At 42.3% G+C, this 26,471-nt stretch overlaps 2 protein-coding genes across 2 annotated transcripts in view; one reads left to right on the plus strand and one right to left on the minus strand.

Moving 5' to 3' along the window:
* The first annotated feature begins 1,269 nt into the window (after positions 1 to 1,269).
* Positions 1,270 to 3,970, plus strand: igfbp1a (insulin-like growth factor binding protein 1a). Its single transcript, XM_022200740.2, has 4 exons — positions 1,270 to 1,790; positions 1,938 to 2,107; positions 2,394 to 2,522; positions 2,843 to 3,970. Exons 1-4 carry the CDS (start codon positions 1,403 to 1,405, stop codon positions 2,951 to 2,953), a joined length of 798 nt encoding a protein of 265 aa, XP_022056432.1. The 5' UTR covers positions 1,270 to 1,402; the 3' UTR covers positions 2,954 to 3,970.
* A 525-nt stretch (positions 3,971 to 4,495) lies between these two features.
* The window catches only part of igfbp3 (insulin-like growth factor binding protein 3), a 29,229-nt gene continuing 7,253 nt past the window's right edge, over positions 4,496 to 26,471 (minus strand). The window contains exon 4 of the mRNA XM_022200741.2: positions 4,496 to 7,659. Coding sequence (XP_022056433.1) covers positions 7,534 to 7,659 — 126 coding nt within the window. The 3' untranslated portion in view covers positions 4,496 to 7,533. The remainder of the gene's footprint in view (positions 7,660 to 26,471) is intronic.

Here is a 26,471-nt window from a genome sequence, read left to right on the forward strand (position 1 = left end):
ATTACTCTAAAAGCTTTATTTCGCCCCAGGCTTTCAGGAATATAATCTGGGCATGAGAGAGAGAGCGACTGTTAACACCCGTTGACAGATGATGCAATCCTTTAAAGCAGTTGCGTGGAAAGTAAATGACACGGGGCTGCAGGTTGCATCAGAAACAGTCAGATATTAAGTGGTAATTCATTAAAATGTGAAAAGAAACATGGAAGGGGGTGTGGGGATAAAAAGAAGAAAAAAGAAAACAGCGGGGTGTTGTGGGGGTGCACTGAGATCAGAAGGGTTCTTTGGGCCTTTTGCAAATGGAAGGAACATTATCACACACTGGTCAGCAGTGACAGGACATTAAATGCCTTGCAGCGAGCCGTGAAGACGTACATGTTGTCCACCGTGGGACCATGAAAGCCCCCAGAGAGTGAGAGGCGAGGGACGTGTCCGTGGTCATGTCAGGCAGCCCTGATTCAGGCTCTGCTCTATTATTACCCCAGGAAACGGGTAATTACAACGGGACATCTCCTGGACGGAGCCCAAAGCCGGCTTCAGTGTGTGCGCAAGGGAGAGACACATACCACGGAGTCCCGAGCCCTCCTCTCACTGGCGAAAATGGTGACCCTCATTCGCGCAGCTATTTCTGAAACTCGAGTTTATTATCCCTCTGCAATGCTCGGATGCTTTCTCATGTCAAATTAGAGCCTCTCGGCGGGCCCACGCTCTCTGCGCGCAGCAGGGGCGTGCGTAATTTGCGCTCATTATTAGTTTTCTTCCCAAAGTTGTGTAAGAATTTTAGAGAACACAAATAATGGAAGGCTCCCATGAATAGACAACGTTGTTCAAAAAGAGAGGAGCTCATTTAGGGCAGAGCAGAAAACAAGGAACTGTTTCACTCCTCAAATCCTAAATCTGTTCCCATGTGACACTGCGTCAACTTACTCTCATTCAACTTGTGAAAACAAACAGCACGAACCAAACTTACTGCCCGTATGTTGTTATTATAATGTGGCACTTGGGGGCAAAGTAGTTTAGTGCAGCACCCGGGTGAGAAAAGGGGGGCTCTTGATTGCAACATCAAACACTGGTGTCGTCACTCGTCAGCGATACGTGCAGGCACTGGCTGTTCCAAAATAAATATTGACGTGATTGTTGTATTCAAATGAGCCGCCTGACCGGACATGTGCGGGCCAATCAGAGCCCATCGTATCATTACACCTTCTTTTCAGAAATCATTCATAACGCCGATGCGTCAAACACTCACAGAGGACCCGGCTATAAATACGGCTGCGCGCAACGCACAGTGAGACATTTTCCCAAAATCAAACGAAAGACAGAACTGAGCAAGAACCGCGGGAATCCTGCGTACACCTTGAATTATTCTCTCTATCTTGCTCTACATTCTATATTTAGTATCCAGATGACCATGTTGGCCATGGGTGGATTTTATTTGAAGCACGTCGTGGTCGCAGCGCTGTGCTCTGTGCTGGTCACACTGACGCTGGGGTCCCCGGTGGTGGGGCCAGAGCCGATCCGATGCGCCCCGTGTACTCCGGAGAAACAGAGCCAGTGTCCAGCGGTGGCGCCCGGATGCGCCGAGGTGCTTCGGGAGCCCGGCTGTCGATGCTGTCTCGCCTGCGCCCTGAAGGCGGGAGAGCTGTGTGGGATCTACACGGCGCCATGCGGCTCCGGACTGAGGTGCACCCCGAGACCCGGCGACCCCCGGCCGCTACACTCCCTCACCCGTGGACAAGCCTTGTGCACGGAGAGCACTGAGCCAGAGCCCACCCCTGAGCCCCAGACACAAGGTAGGCCCACAGCACCTCCACATTTTACATCTGTGTTTCTCCACATCTAGTAAATCCTCATGATCCCAATCATACAAACAAATGGCTTGTTATAGCTGAAGCCTTTTACAATCAGTTCAGTCACATTCAGTCTGTCCCTCTCTCCAGATCAGGGAGAGCCAGAGGCGGAGATGGAGAACGCAGCCATCATCTCGGACCCCGGCTCCAGCCACTACCTCCCCGGTCTCAGTAAGCCCTTCGACCCGAGGGCGGCTGCCGACGCTCAGGAAAGCATGAAAGCCAAACTCATCGCCATCCGCAAGAAGCTAGTGGAGCAGGTGAGACGCAGACAGTCTACCAGTATTACTGTGTGCATTTGGTGAAATTCTCAGTGTGATATGTTGCTAAAAGTTTTAGGGGAGGTTTGAGAGAAGACTGGTGCACCACAAGGGGGAGCTCGTGTGCTGTTTGAAATGCTGATGAGAGAAAGAGTATGGGGACGCTTGTTATTACAAGTTTTAAAGTCAGCCCACGTGCTCGCTGATAATAAAACAGTGGTGATTATCATTTCTGTGAGTTGGTACTGCTCGGTTAACCCTTCTCTGTCCTGGTTCCTCTGTGCAGGGGCCCTGCCACCTGGAGCTGCAGACAGCCTTGGAGAAGATTGCCAAATCTCAGCAGATATTAGGAGACAAATTAACCAGATTCTACCTCCCCAACTGTGACAAACACGGGCTTTACAAACCCAAACAGGTTGGTATCTTCAGTGAAATGCGTTTTGAGTGATTTTTTTTGTTGGTATGAATTGGATTCATGACTCCACTCATGAAAGAATCTCACAATTTGTGTGTGTGTGTGTGTGTGTGTGTGTGTGTGTGTGTGTGTGTGTGTAACCAAGATTATGTCAAGCACAGATTTAAAATGATTGTGTGTGTTGCATGCAGGGATTTGTTCAGCAACTCAGAGTTTTGTTTGAGTGTGATGTCACCCAGTTGCATGACCGTACATGTGTGTCTCACAAGTGCCCTGAAAATGAAAGCAGCTAAATAAGAGGATTTGTGTCTCCCCTGCAGTGTGAATCCTCTCTGGATGGACAGAGAGGTCGATGCTGGTGTGTGAATTCCTGGAATGGCAAGAAAATTTTAGGTTCGACCGACCTGCCTGCAGATGCCGAGTGCCCTTAAAGAGATCCACCACTGAAGCAGATCTCACAAAAAAGAAGCAAGCCACTGATTTTTCCTTTTTATAGCTGTTTATTTATTGATCTTGTCCATGGTGGTGTTTAATTCAGGTACACTGTCATTGCGGGACTGTGCCCCCCCACCCCACCCCCCCACCCGTCCCAAAGAGAGAAAAAAAAATCTATTTTTGTTTTTCTGAAAAGGAGATTTTAATATTGATGCATTTACTTCTACTTTTCAGCCTTATTTATTTCAATTTTATTGCATTCTATTTGTAATTATTTCATGGGTATTTATATCTTTTTTGCCGTATTGATATTATTATATTAATATTTTTATGTGTGTATAAAGTGTAAATATGTATCTTGGCCCTGAGTAACTCCACTGCTGAGTTGAGCTCGCTCTACCCTTAAGGAGTTGTCTGGAGGTTTGGTTTGAGACAAACCAAGCAAGAACAAAAGCACTGAGTGACCAAATGCCATTTAGAAATAATTTCTAAATGTTGTTTTTGTGATTTATTTTGTTGCCATTGTTATGTCTTCTTTTATGTCATTGTCTTTTATTTTCGGATGTGACATATCAGCTTTTGTCAGTGAATGCAAAACTCTCAGTCTTGAATCCTCAGTCTCAGAAAACATTTCCCATGGTTCCATGGGGTTGCGGATAGCATGACAGGCGGTGACTCCCAGCGTTGCCTCTCAGACGGGTATTTTTACATTTACCTACCTCCAATATTTACGTGTCTGCTGTCAGTTGTGTTGATGTATCTGTCAAACAAGAAGACTTGCTACTTTACTCTTATGTTGCTGTTCTCTCTGACCAAGAACACATGACCACAAAGAGCGAGTCCAGCAGTGAACTGTGTTGACTCAGCTCTGTCTACATGCTGCTGTTGGAGAGAGAATTATTGTTTATGTGAGTCTATTCCAAAGTGACAAACCGCTCACTCGTGTGTATGTACACTTTTGTAATTGAGATGTAAGAAAAAAGCTGATATATTTAATAAAAACATTAACCTCAGCTATGCGCTCCTGGCCTCTCTTTCACCTCAGGCAGGTTTATTTTGTGCACTCACAGGTGGCAAAACATGAGAAACATAACAGTTTCATCAAGACATGATTGTGAAACTCTGTGTGTAGATGCACTGTTGGACCACATTTTCTATATTCAGTGTGTTTGTGAGCAGTGTTATCACAGTGATCTAAAGTGGAGGTCCTTGTCCAACTTAAGCCAGTTCGCCGGGACATGCAAACCTGCTCTGCCTTTTGACCTGCTCTCTGTTTGCCTTGGTCGGGCACAGGAATTCAACCTCATGCCCACTGCCAGCCTGCCTGGCACCACCAGATTTATTTTTATTCTTTACAAATTGAACCTTTGCTTTATCCTTATTGACACATTCCAAGACTGAGGGGAGCCTGATTGCATTCAAGGACTTCAACGGGAGCAAATTTGTTGCCTGATTGCCTGCAGAAATAAAGACGAGATGATCGACTTATGAGTTGCCGATGACAATGCCAAGTCATAAAAAAAATCGCAGACAATGTCTTAAAATGTGTTCACTTTTTATTTAAAAAAAAACATTAAATACAAATTATATTTTGAATCAAAATCATTTCCTTTCTCAAAGAAAATAATAGCTGTGTGATTTCTAGTTTAATATCATGAAAAGCTTGAAACAAAACAAACAAAAAACTCTTTGAAGGATAAAGTTGAAATGAAAGACATAATACATTTACCCGTGAACAGAGAGAGTCTTAATGTGACCAGCAGGGAAAAATAAAAAGTGACATTACAGAAATGTGACTCTGGCTCTGCATGAACAGACTGAGGCGGGATGGCTGGGTGTGCATGGAGAGAAGTGACTTAGTGAGAGGTTCACTGGCCTTAAGAAGCAGTGAACTAAGATGACCAGAGACCTGAGTGCCTGACTGACACAGATTTGCTCGAGGCTGGAAGTGGCCTGCTGGGCACTGAGCTTTCCAACGACACTGCTGAGCAACAGAAGGAAAAGGTTCATTAAAAAATAAAACATTCATTAGTGATTATATTCCCCAAAATACACTGAATCCTATAGACTTTGCTGTGCAATCGGTGAGTCACTGAATTGTTCATAAGAAAACCTAGTTTGGATCAGCTTATAATTCTTTCTTAGATAAATAATTTTTATTTTTAAGTACTGTACATGATGTCTAGTCAGACACATAGCTGGCCAGGAAATAATAATAATAATAATAATAATAATATATAAAAAGACACACTTACAAATATTAGGGAGGGAATAGCTTAAACATATTTTTATGTATGTTCCTCCCCTTACATCAAGTCTTTGAATAGATGGGATATAGCACCAACAGGCTGGTTGTAGGTTGCTGCTGTCTATCAGAGGAAGTGTACAGCCGATTTCATGCTACCAAGCTACTGGGCAAGCATTCTCTGTCAGCACTCTCTCACTTTTCAAGTCTTTACACAGGATATGGGAGAGCATCGGGCAGGAAGCTCCTCGGGGAGGACCACGCCTCCTCCCTCAGACCCCCTACCACTTGTGTGAATGCATATTTGGTGCTATGTCCACCTTGTGGAGATTTGTTGGCATACGATCATACAAGCATTTTTTCAAAGAAACAAAAACAACAACAAAAAAGAAAATAGTTGCATTGAATGAAGAATTTCTGAGGGGCGTTCGCTAAGTTTGCTGTCAGAAGTCCTGGTGTAGCTTTTTCTTTCTTATTTTTGTTTCTCTTTCCTGGGTTATTATTGTTTTCCTACAATATCATGTTGTTTCATCTGACATTACCTCTGAGGAAAGGTATGCAGATGCAGATAGGTCCAATTGTCTTTAACTGCATGCATTGACGAGTAGCAGCACAGCTAAAGTGCTTTAAGTGCTTGTGCTTGAAGCATAGGGGCAGCTGGCACCTGCAGTTGGGTGAGCCGGTCACACCTGGCTCACCCAGTTCAAACAAGCCTACACCAGGTAGCACCACTGACAGGAAGAGGACCGGAGATGGGCAGGGTGCTGGAGTGAGGACAAACAGTTTGGGTCAGAGGGCTGGAGACAGGGACAGGGTTAGGCACAGACATGAGGACAACTTTTGGATGGGGAGAGGTGGTGAAATGAAAGACTGAAGGATATCAACTGCACCAGAGCTGTGACACACGAGGGACAAGGACGGGGATGAAGGCTAACGATAGCAGGACAGAGACACAGACAAAGAAAAGGGAGACATGGATGTGGACAGGAACAGCAGGAGGTGGGAAGGAGACAGAAGACAGCCTATTCTAAGCAAATTGACCTCTAAAACTAAAAGGAATACTCCACTGAAAAACAGTCTGCCGGGTACCAAACATCACATGTGTGAGCATGGAGGGGATTTCTGAAGAGTTTGTAGCTTGCTCCATTTGCAGGGATGATTGCACAACTTCTGTTTGTTGCTAGTGTGGGTTTTAGCTGAGTGTGAGATCTAACCACACTAGTGGAAAACAGAGTATTTAATTTTATTTAACATGTAAGAACTTTACTAAAGCTGGATCAACAGTAAAAAAGTGAACTACGCTACGCAAGTGGTTTCAGAAGCTTCAAATCACTGTAGCTGTGAATCCACACTAAAACTGTGACCACTGTCCTCAACAAAAGTGCAAGCGAGAAACTAACAAGGTGAATCTTCAGTGAAGTATTCCTTTGATAGTTAACTGAAGAGGCTGAAGGGGAGGGGAGGGATTAGAAGGTTGTTTTTTAAGGCACTGTAACTGCACGGTTTGCCTTTGTTCTCTTTGCCCTGCAGAGCAGTGACAAGGAGCTCGAGTCAGCAAGAAAGACCAGTGCTGGTGATCATGCTGAATAAAAAGTCAAAGCCCCGCCATCCCATAATCCTTCACTTCAAAATGGACCCTGAGCCAGAGAGTGTTATTGTCTGCATTGTTAAATGGAGCAGGGCCTGGGGATGGGCAGTCTGAGTGATTTACAGTATCTAGACAAATAAACACTTTTGGGAAAGCACACACACGCCATTTTGCACAGACATGCAGCTGTGCACACGTATGTTATGCAGGCGCTCAGACATTAAATACACGTACAGACTCATGGTTATACACACACGGACGGACACACACATTAGAAATGAAGTTGGTGCATTTTTTGGGGTCACAGTCACAAACAAGTCCTCTTTAAAGTGAGTGGAAAAGTCCCTCCTTCCTCTCTCTCTAAAAGAATAGTGCAGATGACAGGATTCTCTCTTTCTTCCCTTTCTGTCTAAGCTTTCAGCTTTATCTTTTTTTAAAGAAAGGACAGAGGTTCCCTAAAAGCACAGGACAGATAGCTGTGATGGACAGGAGGTTGTGCTCCACCCCTTCCCCCTCACCTCCCCCTTGTTCTCTCCCTCGCTCTCCGACAGAAATGGGACCTTAAATCAAAGGTCCAGAGTTCCTTCAAATGTTTACATAAAACTACATGCAAGAGCAAAGTGAGCTCTCTTTCTTTCTTTCTTTCTTTCTTTCTTTCTTTCTTTCTTTCTTTCTTTCTTTCCCCCTTCTCCTCCCCTTATGCTGTCCTCTTCTCTCCGTCCACTCGTCGTCCCTCCGTCCTCTTATTTGCTCTCCAGGTTGTAGCACTGCGTCTCGCCCCGCTCCCTGCCGTCGTAGCCTGGCAGAGGCTGCCCGTATTTGTCCACACACCAGCAGTAACCCCGCCTCCTGCCTTTGGATGGACGGCACTGAAAAAACGTGGAGAAAAGAACATGTTTGCTTTTTACGAAATGCTGAGCAAAGATTAATGTGTCCAACGTTTAGGTGGCACCAGCAGGGCACGGACAAACACAGCAACATCGCTCAACCAGCTCTGACTTCCATCTTTAGTTCAGAGGCAGGAGTTAAGGACTGGAAAGCAGCAGAGGATTTATCACTCTGAAACACACTGTGAAAACAGATTAGCGTTTCCACGGTGAGGAATTATTACCTTGACGCAGCTTTATCAACACCCCCTTCAATGTCCATGTTCGTATTATAATGACATTCAATCTCTCTGTTGGCTTTTAACTTTTGGATGCTTGTCAGGAGGTCAAGTCATGCCTCAGCAGAACTCTAATAAGACAAGCATGTCGTCGATCATGTAGTGGAATGCCTTGCTGTCTGGAACTATCACCAAGTTTGTTTTTTTTGCAGATAAACAATGCCAACTGTGCAGCTGCTCATTTTATGAAAGATAGCATCAAATCAAGATCAGATCAAGATCAGAGCAGGAGAGCCTCGCTCAGGCTTCCATGTGTGGCCAGCATGCTGTTGAGTTTGTCCAATTTAGGCACTATGAAGGAGTTTACTCTGTGCTCCTGACCACTGGGGGTAAAAATCAGATTATTTCTGATAGAGAGGTGCAGGGAATGAGGAGCACTCTGACGGAGTGAGAGTGAAGGAGTGTGAAGGTAAACACGGAGTTGCTAAAATATTTGCCAAGGCCAGTTGGAGGGCTGCAGGGAAACCAGCACTGCTATTCTGGGGTGCTGGCAGACACTCAAAATCATCTGGAGCTGATTATGGCCTGCGCGTACACATGTGCGCATGCACACATAAACACACATTAGCAAACATGGAGGCGCACATAAACAAGAGTCGTATGTACTGTACACATGCATACCCCCCACCTGCTTACACACATGTACGCAGTAATATCAGATGTCCCACAGGGGGCTGGGCTTTGTAGAGTGGCAACTTTATGAGCTCAATTTGGGGTACACATGAAACAACACAATCAGTGAAGCCAGGCTAAACTCTGGCTCCGAATAATCCTCAGCCCACCTCCTATCATCTCCCACCGTGGGAGTGGTGACAGAGAGGTGAGGAGACCAGCCAGAACCGAGACACGCCTGTCTGTCTCACTGGCAATGCTGTCAGAAAGCAGTGACAGTAGAGATACAATATGCAGTCACTATGTGTCTGTAGAATATGTTTGACTTTGTACATCATTCATTCACTGGTTTACTTTTTGTATGTATAGTATGAATTACACTTAGCAGACTTTACATGTCATGTTCAATGTGCATTTTAGATACATTGTAGATTTACATACATTCATAATACATACAGCTAGATAGATAGATAGTTTTGTCATATGTGCTGTAGTATATTGTAAGGTAAAAAGTAAAATTGCCATGGACAAATAAAGCAGGTATCTAGAAATGTACAGTACCGAGGAGAAGTATTTGCCTCCCTACAAAAATCTTCTATTTTTGCATATTTCTTATACTTAAATGCTCCAGATCATCAAACTAATATTTATATTTATCTAATATTATACAGATCCCACAAAACACAAAATGCAGTTTGTAAATGATGATTAATTAAAGACATATTGAAAACCTAAATCACCCTTGTGAAAAAGTAATTGCCCCCTGAAAGGAATAACTGGCCACCCTTGGAGACAACAATTGCAGTCAAATACTTGTTATCAATCTTTTACTTCACCATAGAGGAATTCTGGCCCACTGTTCTCTGCAGAACAGTTCAGGGGGTTAGAAGCAGAGTGGTCAAACTCACAGAAAATCAAAACTGAGGTTAATGTCATTTCTGTAATATTCTATGGTCTAGATTTTAGTGGCAAAGTGGTCTAACCTGCAATCCAAATATAGTGCTACAGCTGCTTTCAACCCGTCGGCCAGCAGGCAGATGAGTCCCCCCATATAAAGAGCTCAAGATTTCTTCCCATGAAAAGGGGAGTTTTTTTCTTGTCACTGTCACCTTAGGACTTGCTCTGGGGGTTCAGGCATATGGGTTCTGCAAAGTGTCTTGAGACAATTTGACCTGCAATTGGCACTATATAAATAAAATTGAATTGAACTGAACAGATGCACTTCGAACGAAAGATCATTCTTGAAAACATAAAATTTTCAACCCATTTTTCTTAAAAATTACAGAAAGTGGGTTAGACCATTCTGCTTCCAAACCCTTTAGTTGTAATTTGGTCACACCAGATGGTTTTCCAGCATGAAATGTCCATTCAAGGTCTTGCCACAGCATCTCAATTAGATTAAAGTCCAGATTTTGACTCAGCTATTTCAGAACCTTAATTTTGAACCAATCAGAGATGGACTTGCTTATGTGCTTTGGGTCATTGTCATGCTGAATAAACCATTGGTGTTGAGCTTTAGGTCATGAATTGATGGTGGACATTCTCCAGGAGGATTTCCTGATAGAGAGCAGAATTCATTGTTCCATCAGTTGTGACAAGTTGTCCAGGTCACAAACCATCAAACTACCACCATGTTTCACTGTTGGTATCATGCTGTTCTTGCAGAATGCAGCATTAGCTATACATCAGATGTAACAGACCCATGTCTTTGAGCTCATCTGGATATTTTTTTTGCAAATGCTGGACAAATCCTCATGCAACTCTCACAGACACCATTTTTGCTCAGCATCTTCCATATTGTGGAATGATGTACAGCCATGGCCATAAGTTTGGACACAAGTACCATGACGCTTGTGAATCTTAGAAAATACCACAAAATTGTCACTTACAATACAGTACACAACTCCTGAGAACTATATTAAGTTTCATATTTAAAAAAAAACATCAAAAGAGTTTGGTGTCATTTTGTTATTCTTACCAAATTCGGTTGTGAAAGTACTGCATTTTTTTGTTATTTTCTTCTAATATTATGTTTTGGGAACAAAGTTGTTCCAATTGTTGGAATTTATTGATAATATCATATCCCTTGTTGATTTGTTGACTAATTAAACTGGTGCTGTCAAAAAATATTAGTTATGTTCTGTAATAGACATCAAAACAGACATAGTAAGTCATGCTGTGTCCAAACTTATGGCCATGACTGTAGACAGACCTTAACTAAAGCCAGTGAGGTCTGCAGATCTTTTGATGTTCGTCTGGGTTCTTTTGTGACCTCCGGAATTAGACATCAATGTGCTTGAAGTAGGGCTGGCCCAAATAGCATTTTCTGGACTCCCGATATTCGGCCCAGATTATTGACGAATATCCAAATAACCGGTCTGCTCAGTAATGTCCAAGGGGGTGAGGGGGTGTGAGGGGGTGAATAATAGGATTGGTTCCTATGGTAACACCCGAAGGGGGAACACGTCGGGCGAATTCACGAGACGAATACTGTTCGTGCGACATCGTCAGGATGAGGGGGTGGACAATATTCCCTAACCCTAACCACCGTCATGACCAAGTATTTGGATATTCGGATATTCGGGTCTAGCCCGAGTTCCAAGAGCAGGTTGGTCAGTTGTTCGGTTGGCCACTCCTGGGATAGTTCACCACTGTTTCATTTTTCTCTATTTGTGGATAATGTCTCACTGTGGTTCTCTGGAGTCCCAGAGCCTCAGTAATGCCTTTGTAGCCCTTCAGACTGATAAATGTCAATGACTTTGTTTTGCATCTCTTCTTGAGTCTCTTTAGAACATGGCATCATGAGATGTTTTTTGAGACCCTTTAGCTACTTCACAAAACCAGACAGATTCTATTCTGTTACGTTTAGATTCAACAAGCCTGGAAGTAATTATATGTGGGTACGGCTAGTGAAATTAATTTGGCAGTTGGGTAGCAGCTTTGGTAGATTAATAACTAAGGGGACAATCACTTTTCACATTACGCAAGATGGGCTGGACAGTATTTTGCCTTCAAAAAATAAAATCATTGTTTAAAAACTGCATTTCCGTTTTCTTGGGTTATCTTTATCTTATATTAAAATTAGTTTGATGTGAAATATTTAAAGGCATTAGAGGAGATTTAATTTCCTACGACTTTGAACGTAGCATGCGCATGCACACATACAACCTCTCCCTCACCCCCCTCTAACCTCCCCCTCTTAACATTTACGAAGAAACGCCCCCCTCCAGAAACTTGCGTAGGACTCGTGAAGTTGCCTACAGCCGCGGTATAGGTGGCTTGCAAATGACGTCACATCCGCTTCATTACCTATGCATATCATGAAGTGGTGGTCAGCGGAGCTGATTGTTGACTGCAGCGAGCGTGGCTAACGTTCACTCATTGGTCAAAAATGCCTTTTGCGTGTGTTTTAGGTTGTTCTAATCGATCAAATCGCGAAATTGATAAAGGATACTTCAGGGTTCCTCGTGAAGAGATTAAAAAAAGGGCCTCGCACTAAGGATTTTACGAATAGACGCAGAGAAAAATGGCTCGCTAACATTTCCTTAAGTTTGAAGGGAGCGGAGTCAAAGAATGCCAGAGTCTGTGGCGATCACTTCGTTAAAGGTTAGTGAATTATTATGATATACATGCTTAGAGCCTTTCTGTGTTGGTTTTAAGACCCGTTCTTTAAAGATTGGTAACACTAACTACCCACTTAACAAGCTAACGTTCGCTGTTTTTAGCTTGTTTACTGTCTCAAAACTGTCACATTGAAGGATTATTTACCCTGCCATGCAGTCGCAGTGCGCGGTTATTTCTCCATCTTCTTTTATCAACAACCAGGTATGAGTTGGTGTTTTTGATAAACATTGCGAATGTTTCACCTGAAAAGAACAGCAGAAACACGTTTTAGCATCCACCGAGCTAACACACCTAACAAGTACAAGTTTACATAAATCGTTACTTACACGGCTTTTTATGATGCAAGATTTGTCTTTCAGGATCTTAACTCCGACTTCTTTAACCCATCCACAAACAAAGGAATTGTATGAATCCATGCTTTTCCAAGCCTTCATTTGTTTAGCAGTGCAAAAGCTTGTTTGTAGCACCAGATAGTTTGAGATATCAGGGAACTGAACTGGCGGATATTTTTCCAACTCGTAGGTCAAATCCTTCGTGGATAACGCATACGGATCTATGCCATTACAAAATTTGAGTTTTTCCGATGTATTGAGTTTGAGAATTAGAATCTAAAGCACGAAAATACTCTGAAAAAGAGTCGCGTTTTCCTTGCTCTGCGGCAGTCCTTTTGGTTGGCCTGACCACTACTTCATTAACCGGAAGTTAATGCCACCGCTAAAGTCACGTGCTTGCAAGCCATCTATAATAAAATAATACAATTTACCTGTCCAGAAGGAATCTAGCAACCAAGGCATCTGTCTTTAGGTCCATTTGTTGCTTGAGCTGACGCCATCGCCCAAGTGACTCGCCAATAATCACTTTTGTTTTTGCATTCTTTTAGAAACCATACATACAAGTCCACTAAAGGCCAGTATATTAATTTTATGTGAATCAGACAAATTAAACAACAAAAACATCCTCCATAATGCCTTTAAGCGTGACAAACATGACTGCAAGTACTGCTGCACGGCACTGTATATGTTTATACGTAGCAACTAATTAGGACCTGTCCATCTCTGGTGAACCCATTTGCAGCATTTTGCCTTCAGGAGACTACATAAAAATAAATTGTACATTGCTTATCAGATCAAAGTAAATGTAAAGAAAACTAGCACTTTAATGCCAAAGTCATTGTAGCACATAAATATCCAACACCCAGGATTGCAAAGCCAAAACCCAACTCTTTTAATACTTACAGACTGCATTGCAGGCAGACAGACAGGCTTTAGACTGTGACCAGGTGTCTGTTTCCGCCGTAATCAACTTCCACGTGCAGCCTGAGTGCATGATCAAAGGCAGCTTTATAGAGACACAGGCCTATTAAAATACCTCTCCAACAACTACTGCAGGAGTCTGGGGGCAAGTACGCGGGCCAGCACGCCCCATTCTCACACACAAGCATCATCAAGGGATTCTTCTCAGTGAACTGAGTTTCTCTCCTACCTACCTCTACATACCCATTCTTCCTCCTCCTCATCTGTCTCACTCTTGTTTTCTGTCTCTCTCCACTCCTCCCTACATCCCCCCTCAAGGTGCCATCGTCTAAGTCTGCGGACAGCTTCTATTTTAGCCCTGACCCAGCGGACGAGACTGCAGAGAGGAGCTTAACAATGTGTTCCTCTGCTCTGTTTAATGATGATAGAGTTCTGCATGTGCCTGGTGTGTGTGTGTGTGTGGGTGTGTGTGTGTATTGTGTGTATATGTCAGGGTTGAAAAGCCAAAAGAAAGGCGGAAGGGAGAGGAAGAGCAAAATGTACATGTGTGCATTCCCCTGTTGCTTGGCTACCTTTCCGCTCAGTCTCTCTTTCATCTGTGAACTATTAGCAGTCATCTCAAGCAATCCTTTCTTTACTGCTTCAGTCCACACACACACACACACACACACACACACACACACACACACACACACACACACACACACACACACACACAATGTAGGGCAAGGCTAAAAAAAAACTAAATAAAAAACATAATAAACAAAGCAGCCAGGCATCTACTGGATGTCACTTGGAAGCTTTCTAATGAAGTTGCTGGAAGCAACATTACATCCAATATATCACTTATTTGAGCTTGTCTGTACATTTTGCTGTAAAATTTGCTTGAATTTTGTAGATGTTTTACACAACTGCACAAATGTTCTCTTGTTAAAAGGGTACAATGAAATGTACTCAACCTCGTCTTGCCTCTACATTGAGCTGTGAATTCAACAACCAGGGCCTTGAAAAGGTATACTAATCCTGAGAGATATAGAAAAAATACTTGTAGAAGATATCGAACACTAAGTCCGAATAAACTTGAATGGAAGTTATAATGAGATTGAAGCTTGCTTAGATCCATAAGGACACAAGTGACCCATTTTCACAGAGAAAAAAGTACAAGAGATAAAAAGAATTTTTTTCATTCTTGATGGTGTACTCACATACCGTACTACATTTATAGTAAAGGAGGTCATTGTACTTAGTCCTCATCTCCATGCTAGTCATGGCATGACACCTTCCTATACTGTAGAAATTAAAATCCATCCATCCATTATATTGTTACATACTATGAAGACTAAACTTTGGAGCTCTAATTGCTGAAACCTCTTATTATCTTTGGCTTGAAGTCAGAAGTCATGTTTGCATTAAAAGCAGGTTGTAACTTTTGATTCCCATGTTTTACAATGAAGTCCATGATTGCCACCTCTTTCAAAGTACTCATGACATGCAAGTAACTTAACAAACTTGAAAAAAATCCAAACCTGTTCTTTCATAGAAAGTGTTAATTTCACTTGTCCTTTGTGCATTTGTATATCCATGGTGTCTTAAAAACATATTTTCGCTGAAACATTGCGAAATACACAACTTTGATTTGTTGCTAGCATGGTTAGCTCAATGTTTGTGACCAACATGAGCAAACACAGTTGAAAATAGCAGGTATAAATCAGCAACAGGCAAATGTTAGGATTGATTGGAATTTTTAGGATAATGCAGATATTGATATTTGAGAGTTTAAAAAAAAAGTACAAAATCAGTCTGTACTCATCCTTTAACACAAACTCCTTAACTCCCTAATCTTTCTGACAAAGATCCATTATAATCATGATCTCTATTTGATAGCAGATGATAGATAACACTATGGGAAGAGGGGGAGAGTGAGGAAGAGGTTCTTCCAGCCAGGATTCAGAATGGCAGCTGTGAAAGGCATTTTGACCCATGTGCACACAAGCACACAAATGGACAATAGAGAAAAAAAAGTCCTTTGAGCATTTTGATACTGTTGTGTTTTGCCGTGTAACTGCACTATTGGAATTGTATGATATCAATGTTTAATCTAAGCGGACTTCCCTCCATGAAGGAGCAAGTCACAAACTTTTCAATTTTCAAACTTCCATACGGTGAGTAGCTGACAGTCCACACCTGTTTTTTTTTATAAGAATACCCCTTTAATGTGCTTGCTGATCCCACCATGCTGAACCACAGAGTCTAAACACTGGGTCAGCCTAGACCTCGTGCCCTACATTCCTTGCCTCACAGTTCCAACACTGGCCCTGCGTGGTCCACACAACCGTCACTAAAAAAACTAATTTCATTCACCCTTCACATTCATAATGCTACCTTTATGAGGTTAGTATGCCTGTGTGTTGTGTGTATGAATGCGTGCTCTTGTGATGCTGGTCTTTATAGCTAATAGCAGTGCCGCTGGGCTTCATGGACATTAAAAAGAGCCTGGTCTGACCACAGGATAAACACAAGCTCATAAAATGCAATGTGTTTCTGTGTGCGTGTGTGTGTGTGTGTGTGGTCAGGTGCTGGCTATACTTGTGGGGACCAAATGTCCCCACAACTGTAGGAAAACCGAAAACAATGTCACTTGTGGGGACCTCATTTCGGTCCCCACAAGTTTAAACAGTATTTTCTTGGCCATGTTGTTGTTACTGAAAAAAAAGTAAAAGTGCAAAAACGTTTCTTTAGGGTTAGGCATTGTTTTGGTCTGGGTTAAGGTTATGGTTAGGGTAAGGGTTAGGGGTTAGGTATGAATGGGAGTCAACGGTATGTCCCCACAATGATAGAAAAACATAGTATGTGTGTGTGTGTGTGTGTGTGTGTGTGTGTGTGTGTGTGTGTGTGTGTGTGTGTGTGTGTGTGTGTGTACTTGTTTCTGCTATTCCGGTGGGGACTTTGACCTGACTATTTGCTATAAAGGTGGGGACTTGTCTTACGGTGGGGACCTAAAATGAAATCCCCACGGGTGGCAACACCGTTTTCTTGGCCATATTGTTGTTAAAAAAAAATGTAAAAGTGCAAAAACGTTTGTTTAGGGTTAGGCATTGATTTGGTGATGGTTAAGGTTAGGGTTAGGGTAAGGGTTAGGAGTTAGATATGAATGGGAGTCAATGGTAAGTTCCCACCGGTATAGAAAAACAAACGTGTGTGTGTGTGTGTGTGTGTGTGTGTGTGTGTGTGTGTGTGTATGCGCGTGTGTGCATGCGTGTGTGTGTTTCTAAGTGCACTGGGAGTAGCTGCAAGATATTGCTTTTTTCTAAAAAAAATAAAGCTAAAAAAAACTAGTTTAATGAGAGTGAATTCAGTTCTATATTCATAATAAATGGACATGATGAAACACTTCGGAAGGAGTGATGGGACAACATGAAAGAAAGAACAGACAATTTTTATACGAAGGAGATGTAGTCAATTATTATTTAATCATAAATCATTGTTAAATCTGACTTCGACTTATGTAAATAATACATTCACAATATTTGCATGCACAGCTTCTCTAATATAAAAAAAACAAATCAGCTGCTTTGCTCTATTTAATATCATTGTAATGTGTGATGGAAACAGTTCTTAAACTTTAACAGACGGCAGTCACAGTATAGTGACTGTCCAAAACAGTGTCTTTTTGTCATCACAAAGTTGGCACGTGTACTATGAAACCTCACAGACACAGAGTTTAATCCAGACTTTTATTATTTGCCAGAAAAAAAACACAGAAATAAACATAATGAATATGATCATTAGTTAGGATTAGAGCCTTAACATACTGGTGTAAGTTGGGTACTTAGTTGCTAAAGTTGAGATGATACAGTATATTGACAATTTCTAAATGAAAAAACGGATTTTGTAGAAAATGTTATTATTCTCCAACAAGTGCTAAAAAGCATAATTCTGGTATTAGCATACAAAATATTTTTCTTATTACACATAATCTTCAATCATAATAAATAATTCTTTGAGTCAGACTGAGTAATTACTTAAGATATTGCAGCTAAATTATGTTCACATGGCTGTCAAAGCCAAACCACAAATGTTATGCCAGAGGCCTCCAAAGGGGATAAGACTTCCACTACACATGCCTTATGGTGACGTTGACTGTTTTCCCAAGGCTCAGCTATGTTAAACACACCTGCCCAAACACGATAGAAAGTCAAAACCCAATTCATCCCATTGGTGTCCATCTTAGAAGTCTTGATCTAATTTTTCACCCACCACCTCTTTGTTCAGTAGGATAAGTGAGAGTGGCCAGACTGCCTGTAGGCTGCAGTGCTAGATGAACATGTAAGTCTGGACAAGACTTACAGTGCCTTGCGAAAGTATTCGGCCCCCTTGAACTTTTCAACCTTTCGCCACATTTCAGGCTTCAAACATAAAGATATAAAATTTTAATTTTTGTCAAGAATCAACAACAATTGGGACACAATCGTGAAATGGAATGAAATTTATTGGATATTTTATACTTTTTTAACAAATAAAAAACTGAAAAGTGGGGTGTGCAATATTATTTGGCCCCTTTACTTTCAGTGCAGCAAACTCACTCCAGAAGTTCAGTGAGGATCTCTGAATGATCCAGTGTTGTCCTAAATGACTGATGATGATAAATAGAATCCACCTGTGTGTAATCAAGTCTCCGTATAAATGCACCTGCTCTGTGATAGTCTCAGGTTTCTGTTTAAAGTGCAGAGAGCATCATGAAGACCAAGGAACACACAAGGCAGGTCCGAGATACTGTTGTGGAGAAGTTTAAAGCCGGATTTGGATACAAAAAGATTTCCCAAGCTTTAAACATCTAAAGGAGCACTGTGCAAACAATCATATTGAAATGGAAGGAGTATCAGACCACTGCAAATCTACCAAGACCCGGCCGTCCCTCTAAACTTTCACCTCGAACAAGGAGAAGACTGATCAGAGATGCAGCCAAGAGGCCCATGATCACTCTGGATGAACTGCAGAGATCTACAGCTGAGGTGGGAGAGTCTGTCCATAGGACAACAATCAGTCGTACACTGCACAAATCTGGCCTTTATGGAAGAGTGGCAAGAAAAAAGCCATTTCTCAAAGATATCCATAAAAAGTCTCATTTAAAGTTTGCCACAAGCCACCTGGGAGACACACCAAACATGTGGAAGAAGGTGCTCTGGTCAGATGAAACCAAAATCCAACTTTTTGGCCACAATGCAAAACGATATGTTTGGCGTAAAAGCAACACAGCTCATCACCCTGAACACACCATCCCCACTGTCAAACATGGTGGTGGCAGCCTCATGGTTTGGGCCTGCTTTTCTTCAGCAGGGACAGGGAAGATGGTTCAAATTGATGGGAAGATGAATGGAGCCAAATACAGGAGCATTCTGGAAGAAAACCTGTTGGAGTCTGCAAAAGACCTGAGACTGGGACGGAGATTTATCTTCCAACAGGACAATGATCCAAAACATAAAGCCAAATCTACAATGGAATGGTTCACAAATAAACGTATCCAGGTGTTAGAATGGCCAAGTCAAAGTCCAGACCTGAATCCAATCCAGAATCTGTGGGCAGAGCTGAAGACTGCTGTTCACAAACGCTCTCCATCCAACCTCACTGAGCTCGAGCTGTTTTGCAAGGAAGAATGGGCAAGAATTTCAGTCTCTCGATGTGCAAAACTGATAGAGACATACCCCAAGCAACTTGCAGTTGTAATTGCAGCAAAAGGTGGCGCTACAAAGTATTAATGCAAGGGGGTCGAATAATATTGCACGCCCCACTTTTCAGGTTTTTATTTGTTAAAAAAGTTTAAAATATCCAATAAATTTCGTTCCACTTCACGATTGTGTCCCACTTGTTGTTGATTCTTGACAAAAAATTAAAATTTTATATCTTTATGTTTGAAGCCTGAAATGTGGCGAAAGGTTGAAAAGTTCAAGGGGGCCGAATACTTTCACAAGGCACTGTAGTTGGGAATTGCAAAGCTTCACGAGTCTCTTAGAGAGCCCAGGGTAAAAGCAGAAATGTCTCTATATTAAGGTAGTCACCCTGGAAGCTGAGCTCCGTCACCATGTTATAAAGTTGTAGCAGATCTATATATATATATATATCAATGAGAAGCATTTGGCCAGATTGTAAAACAGGATAAGCAGACCTCAGACACTACGAGAATAAAGGTGAATGGAAAAAACTGTTATGTGACTCCTCTCCTTCACTGACATTACTGCCACGATCTTCAAGCCACAAAGCATGTAGTTTTACTTTGTCTATGAAGTTTTGAGAGAAGATTTGTCAAGTCTCATGGAACTCTGCAGAGAGATGCAGAAACTGGGATGGAATAGATATGTGATTATTGTATCAAGAATTCAAAGGATCCTGGTATTTGCCTCATAGTCAAACACAACGGCAGAGACTGGTTGTCATTAGCTGTTCATTGATTTACAAGGGACAGTCACTGAGTAGTCAGTTGCTCCCACTGTTGGTTCTTTTCTCCTTGGAGAGGTTCTTAGACTTCTGGTGACTGTCAGTGGTGATATCAAAGACAAGTTTCACCCAGCTAGGGTTGTTCCCACTGACAGTCACCAACTGAGCAACCCTTTGGAGGGTATGTCTGTACAGCGAGATCTTGTGTGGTGCTCAACAAGCAGCTTTTCATGGCCTGTCTCAAAGTCGTGTGACACTTGGTAGCTCTCAGTTGACACTGGCCCTACTGACCGAACTGACACTGCGAGTTCCAACCATCACCCTATGGTTTAAAAACACTTGCATCCTGTAGTGGTTGAAGTCTGCAGCTTACAACATACAAATTATTAGTTGGAGTCCTGTTTGCAGAAATTGAGAAACTTATTGGCTCAGCAAACTAGAGGTAGAGTATGTGACTGAGGACAACTGAGGAATAAGTGTTTTTAGGGTCCGAGCACCGGCGGTGCCAAGGACAGACAGTGCAAGGGCACCAACTATCCAAAGCCCCGCGGTGCCTCGGACCCTATTGAAACTCTAGGGTTTATTATTTTTTTATACATTTTTTTCTGGGCAAATGAATTGCATTTTTGGCAGCCTTATCATACCCCAAAATGTGTGAAAGTTTGCATGCACATCAGGACTGGCGAAAATTTCTATATTTCATAGGAGTTGCGCATGTGTGTGGTAAAATGGCTCCATAGCGCCCCCTGCAAAATTGAAAAAGTGGTCATTAGGCCAACTGCCACGACATTTCACCTGCAGCTACAATATTTGGGGGGCATATGCACCACATCAGAACACACAAAAAAGTCAATCATGACCATGCTGTAAACCCAACAGGAAGTCGCCCATCTTGAAATACTTGTAAATTTTTTGAGATTCATAACTCATCGGAGGTAAGGCCAAGACACCTCCAATTTGGCCAGTATATGCAGTAGACCTCCCTGATGAAAAGTTATCAATATGCTCAAAGGGTGTAGCCATGGCGGCTCCCCAAAATTTTGATCCTTCGCCATGAAACAGGAAGTGGTGTCTAACTCTGCTGAACATGCTCCAATCTGCCCGAAACTTTACATGTATGATAGGAGTTGTGCCCTGATGACATCCATGTAGTTATGCCCACTGACAGTCATAGTGCCACCTTCTGGTATCAGGAAGTACACATTTTTTACACTTTCATGTATTATTCTTACTCAGTTGATCAGATTCACCTCAAATTTGGTGACAGAAGCCTAGACACGTTGATGATGATTTCCACAGAAAATGGTGACTCGTTGTCAAAGAGTGTGGCCATGGCGTTGCAGCAAATTTTGTGAAAATTAAATTATTCATATCTCAGCTGCAAAAGGTCCAATCTGGACCAAACTTCATGTGATGGACACCAGTCAGGGTCTGAACACATCCACAATCATAAATTTGAAACTTCCCATAGCACCACCTATTGGCAATAACAAGTATTTGTCATTACATTTGCAGGTACCATTGCCCGATACTTTATCACATCATTCTAAAAATTTGACAGATGAGTGTTCACGCCTTGATGATGCCACGGTGTGAAGATTTTAATGATTCATAAAACACTGTTGCCGTGGCAATGGATTGTTGCCATAAAAAACAAAGTGCTTGTTGACTGGTTAAAAATGCTCAAACACTCACCAAAATTGACACACGTATCTAGACTCGTGGACCATTTGATGTTTTAGGGGAATTTCACCTGATTATGGCCAAATGGCTCCTTAGCGCCACCTGGAAAATTTGAAACAATTACTATGGCCAGTACGTGTCACCTACAGGTATGAAATTTGGTCGGCATATGTAACTCATCAAAATGCACAAAAATGTAATTGACACCCATGCTCCAAATCCAACAGGAAGTTGGCCACTTTGAATTATGTGTCAGATTTATTTACGATTTTGGGTAATTTTTGACCATTTTCAAAAGCTCAAAAGTTATTAAAATGCACCGCAAAAGTCTCACGGTGTGTAAATGGCGATCCCTGGAATTTGACAATTCGCTATGACACAGGAAATACTGTGTAACTGTCCCGTACATGCTCCAATCTGCATCAAAATTTACATGTATGATCACAGTTCTGCCCTGATCACATCTATATGCCGATATACAGTCATAGTCATAGCACCACCTACTGGATGGAAGGAAATGCTCTATAACTAGCCTACACATTCTCCGATCTGACTGAAACTTTACATGTGTCATCAGAGTCCAGTCCTGATCACATCCATGGACCAATATACACTCTCTGTTGCAGCGCCACCTGGTGGATGGACAGGAAAAGCTGTAAAACTAGTCTGAACATGCTCCAATCTGCCTGAAATTTTGCATGTGTGATCAGAGTCCACTTCTCATGTCTCATGCCATCCATAGGCCGACATGCACTCTCGGGTTGCAGTGCCACCTGGTGGACATGCTTGGATTCGCCGACCAGCAAGGATGCGAGGACCTGTTCAACACTGCTTGCAGCTTTAGTTACATTTGGGATTCTCTAAAGGCCACCAGCTGAGCAGTAGATTGCTCTCTGTTTTAACCCATCTAACTTGCTGCACCTGGGAGGACTGTGGGGAAAAAGGAGTAAAGAGTGTGAAAGTTGCTCTATAAAGAGTATAGAAATACCAAATAAACATCTAAGACATTGTATAGTTTTGTCTCTGCTGTTGTGGCAGTACTCAATTCAATTCAACTGCCTTTAAATCTGTGGGGAGTACTATGATTTAAGTTGTGGATTGTGATTGTACCCTGGAAGATTTTAACATGATCTTTTGGACAGATTGTCCAACTTTAATCATAACATCATATCTGATATCATTCTAAGTCCTGCTAATTATTTCAGGCTGTTGTTGTGGTAGGACAGAATCAAGTTGATTTCAGTTCATTATGTATAATCCATATAAGAATAATTAATGGATATTCGATATTATCCCTATGTTGGGAATAATATTAACTCATAAAGCCATATTCTTTGTTCTTTTGTCTGTACATTCTGTTTATTGCAGACCACTGGGAGCACTACCTAGTCTATCATCAGCAAAGGATGTTAATAACTGTACCAGATGCCTCACTCTGAGTTATATACACGCAACTTACAAATTTTAGGCCTCCACCATAAGTTCTCACTGGAGTGATATCTGTAGGATTACTCTGACAGCCTAGGCGATATTCTGGAAGAAACCTTCCTTCCATAATAATTGCTGCGCTCTCTATATTGTGCAACAGCAACCACAACAAAATGAAATGGAAAAATGGACCAAAGTGAGAACGAAGAACAGATGGATTTGAAATCCAGAGAGTAGTGATGACACAATAGCTGTCTGGTTAGTGCAAACCCCTTAAACAGTGAGTTCCCGGTTTGATTCCCAGCTGGCTGGATCTTTACTGCATGTCATTGCCCTGCTCTCTTTCTCCACCTTTCCTGTCTGTCTCTACTTGGACTATAAAAAAGGCAAAAATGCCAAAAAACTATCTTAAAAAAATCCTGAGAGGGAAGAGAACCAGGGAGAGAGACAGAGTGAAAATAGCTGTCTGGCTCCCCGAAGGTTGGCCAGTTATTATAAAGCCATTGTGGTCAGTGTGTACGTTTCCACAGATCATTCTGAGTCACGCTCAATAAGTCAGCCCTTATGGGCCTGGCAGTCAGGACTCAGTGAGGGAGGAGGCAGAAGGGTACGCAGGCACCTGGCTCACATCCTTAACCCACGGCCTCCTCCTCCTCTTCTTCCTCTCAACACACACCGAACTCTAAAAGAGTACACAGAGACGCAGACACTGTCGTCCCATTCACAACCCTCTGCGGGGTGATTCCTGGCCAAACAAGGAAGGAAAAGCCAGGTGGGCGGAAGGGCAGGATGGACAGAATGATGGAGCGGGCAGGCAGAACAAAAGATGGGTGGATGACTGTAGGCAGGGCACAATGGGAGTAATGATGGGTGGGTGAAATGATGAATAAGAGAGAGAGAGTGAGACTTTGAGGTGTAATGAGTGGCTCAGTGTTGGGAATGCATGGCCTGAACTGGGATACTGAGCCAATTCATATAACTGCTGCTAAAAATAGGCTTCTCTGTACTGCAGCTGAGGTAGGCCTACACTGCTCAACTTCTCTGACAGGCCTGAAGCACTCATATTACCAGCAACATACAGAAAACCACACATATATACATGCAACTACTTCCTGGCCCTGTTGTCAATGTTGATCAACTTGAAATTATATTGATTAATTTAGATATCAAGCATTAAAGGTGGATAAATTATCACCTCACCTGCTGGATATTGTACTTAATCACTCATCCGCTTGCTGCTTCTTTCTGTAACCTCAACTATCACATCAACTTTACAGGAGTGAGTTCAACTTTTCTAAATCTCTCTTATTAACAAACAAGAGCAACATGATGAATTCTTTCAAGAAACATGTTGGATGAATATCATCCTGCAACAGCAGACTTTACACCCCACTTTTGACTGGCTATTCTGAAAAAGCTCTATACAAACTTTACTTTAGATGTGGTCAGACAGCACATTGTAAAAACTCCTGTTTTCAGCCTTTAGGCTCTTCTTTACATTCCATCCACTCATTTAATAGTCAAATAGTTGCTGTTTCTCAAAAAAGCGTGAGATACTATCTTAATCACCAAATAAACCAACTTAATTACAGATGTTTATTTTTTTCATCAACTGAGCAGAGTACATAGAGATTTAAGTGAGGAAGCAAATTTTATGGTCATTTTGGCACTTTCAATGCCTGTTAAAACTGTTGGAATCCATTGTAAAGAACATAGATCTAATCAAACAGTTGCCTTACCCAGACACCTTTAAGGAACTCTCAACATTTTCCTAGTTTTGACCAGGAAAAACATCTTTCCAATTTGAGTCTCTGCCTCAGCACTAAATACGGGACAGGGTGTGTGTGTGTGTGTGTGTGTGTGTGTGTGTGTGTGTGTGTGTGTGTGTGTGTGTGTGTGTGTGTGTGTGTGTGTGTGTGTGTGGGGTGGGGGGGGGGTTCTGCAAGTGTCAGTATTAAGAGCTAGCAAGATAGCAAGAAAAAAATACAACTTAAACTTAATCTCTGCTAATTACCTGTGTTAAATAATATACATAAAATAACTGGAAAAATACTTCACCTGCCTTTTAGGCTTTTCTATGTTCCATTTTCAACTTTGCACGCGACACAAAGCATGTAGAATTTACATCTAAAATGAATCTCACTTTTTAATCTGTCATCAGACAGATTGCATTTCTGGATGCCTTTATGTGTGAAAATGCTAATCCACTATCAGAACAAATCTCACAGTTCACCATTCTCGGAACCACTGTCATTAGTTCCATTTTTTCCTGGTGTATATAAAAGATGACACCAGCTACATTTCAACAATGTGTGAGTGTCTGATATTAAAACATCTTGGCTGGTTCATCACTTTAAGATACAGACATAGCTTGTATATCACATGTATAGGTATGCTTCTTTTTCCTCTGTTTAGTGCTCCACCCCCACCCCACCAGCTCCTCATCCATCCCTCCCCCACCCTCCTGCTCCCTTCTTTTCACAGTATTGTCACCCTAGACGGTTCACACGGTCTCCTCTTCGCTGTGTTTCCGGTCATAAATCTCTGCAACACACCGTGAAGGCACATCCCCTCAGATGGATTTAACCCAACACCCGGCACCCCACTGGCCCTCTGAGAAAAAGGCGATGAGAGCTGGCACACCGCTCCGCACACATTTACACACACTTAGACCAGATCTCACACTTTCTGGGGAGATATTTGTTTAAGAAATCCAGGAAAAGAACAAGGAAAAGTCTGACTTCAATAAAAGTAACAATGAAACCACACTTTACAGACTGTGGGGAGAGAGTGAGGTAAGAATCGAGAGGATGATTTTACTCTCTGTCTGTGTGAGTTATGGCTTGAGCTGGACTCTGACTCATGGTGCTTATGGGGGGTTTTTGGTGACTCATGCTTTCTCAGAATGGGCTCTAACTCGGTGGAATTCCTTCGATAAGACTCCCAATCTGTGGAAATAGGATGGTGGTATTTATTGGACATGCTCTATGTTCTAGCAATGTCCCACAAGCCCTCCCCTCCACCAGTCACCTCCTCGTGTCTTGCCCCTCCTTCCATCAGGTCAGTACATGTCACCCATTGTATTACTCTGATGAATTTCCTTGCTTTTTTCCCTGTCTTTAAAATGAGCAGGCTATGGGTGGCCCCAGTCTGCTGCACCACGGACAAGAAAAACTAAACCAGTGACAGCTTGTTTGTTTTTTTTACCTCACCAACAGCACCCCACACCTACACACCCTCACCAAAACTACCACCATCAAACAAGCGCCATACATACACTCCACTGCTGCCACATCTACCGTGCCACACACACTCCCAGACCACATTCTTACATCCCTACCCCCCACACTCTCCCACACCACACACCCACAAACACACCTGACCGACTTCATTTCCTGTGAGGCATGAGTCAGACGGCTGCAGTGCATTTACCGGAGTAATACATGGTTATTAGCCATTCTGATAATACAGTGTTGATGTGGCT

Source organism: Acanthochromis polyacanthus, chromosome 4 (genome assembly GCF_021347895.1).
Source record: "Acanthochromis polyacanthus isolate Apoly-LR-REF ecotype Palm Island chromosome 4, KAUST_Apoly_ChrSc, whole genome shotgun sequence".
NCBI classification, from domain to species: domain Eukaryota; kingdom Metazoa; phylum Chordata; class Actinopteri; family Pomacentridae; genus Acanthochromis; species Acanthochromis polyacanthus.

Excerpts from the sequence above, each read along its gene's own strand:
- igfbp1a (XM_022200740.2), top strand. The coding sequence starts at position 1,403 with ATGACCATGTTGGCCATGGGTGGATTTTATTTGAAGCACGTCGTGGTC. Across the intron at positions 1,791-1,937 it reads CCCTGAGCCCCAGACACAAG|ATCAGGGAGAGCCAGAGGCG; the intron begins GTAGGCCCACAG and ends CCCTCTCTCCAG. Across the intron at positions 2,523-2,842 it reads GGCTTTACAAACCCAAACAG|TGTGAATCCTCTCTGGATGG; the intron begins GTTGGTATCTTC and ends TCTCCCCTGCAG.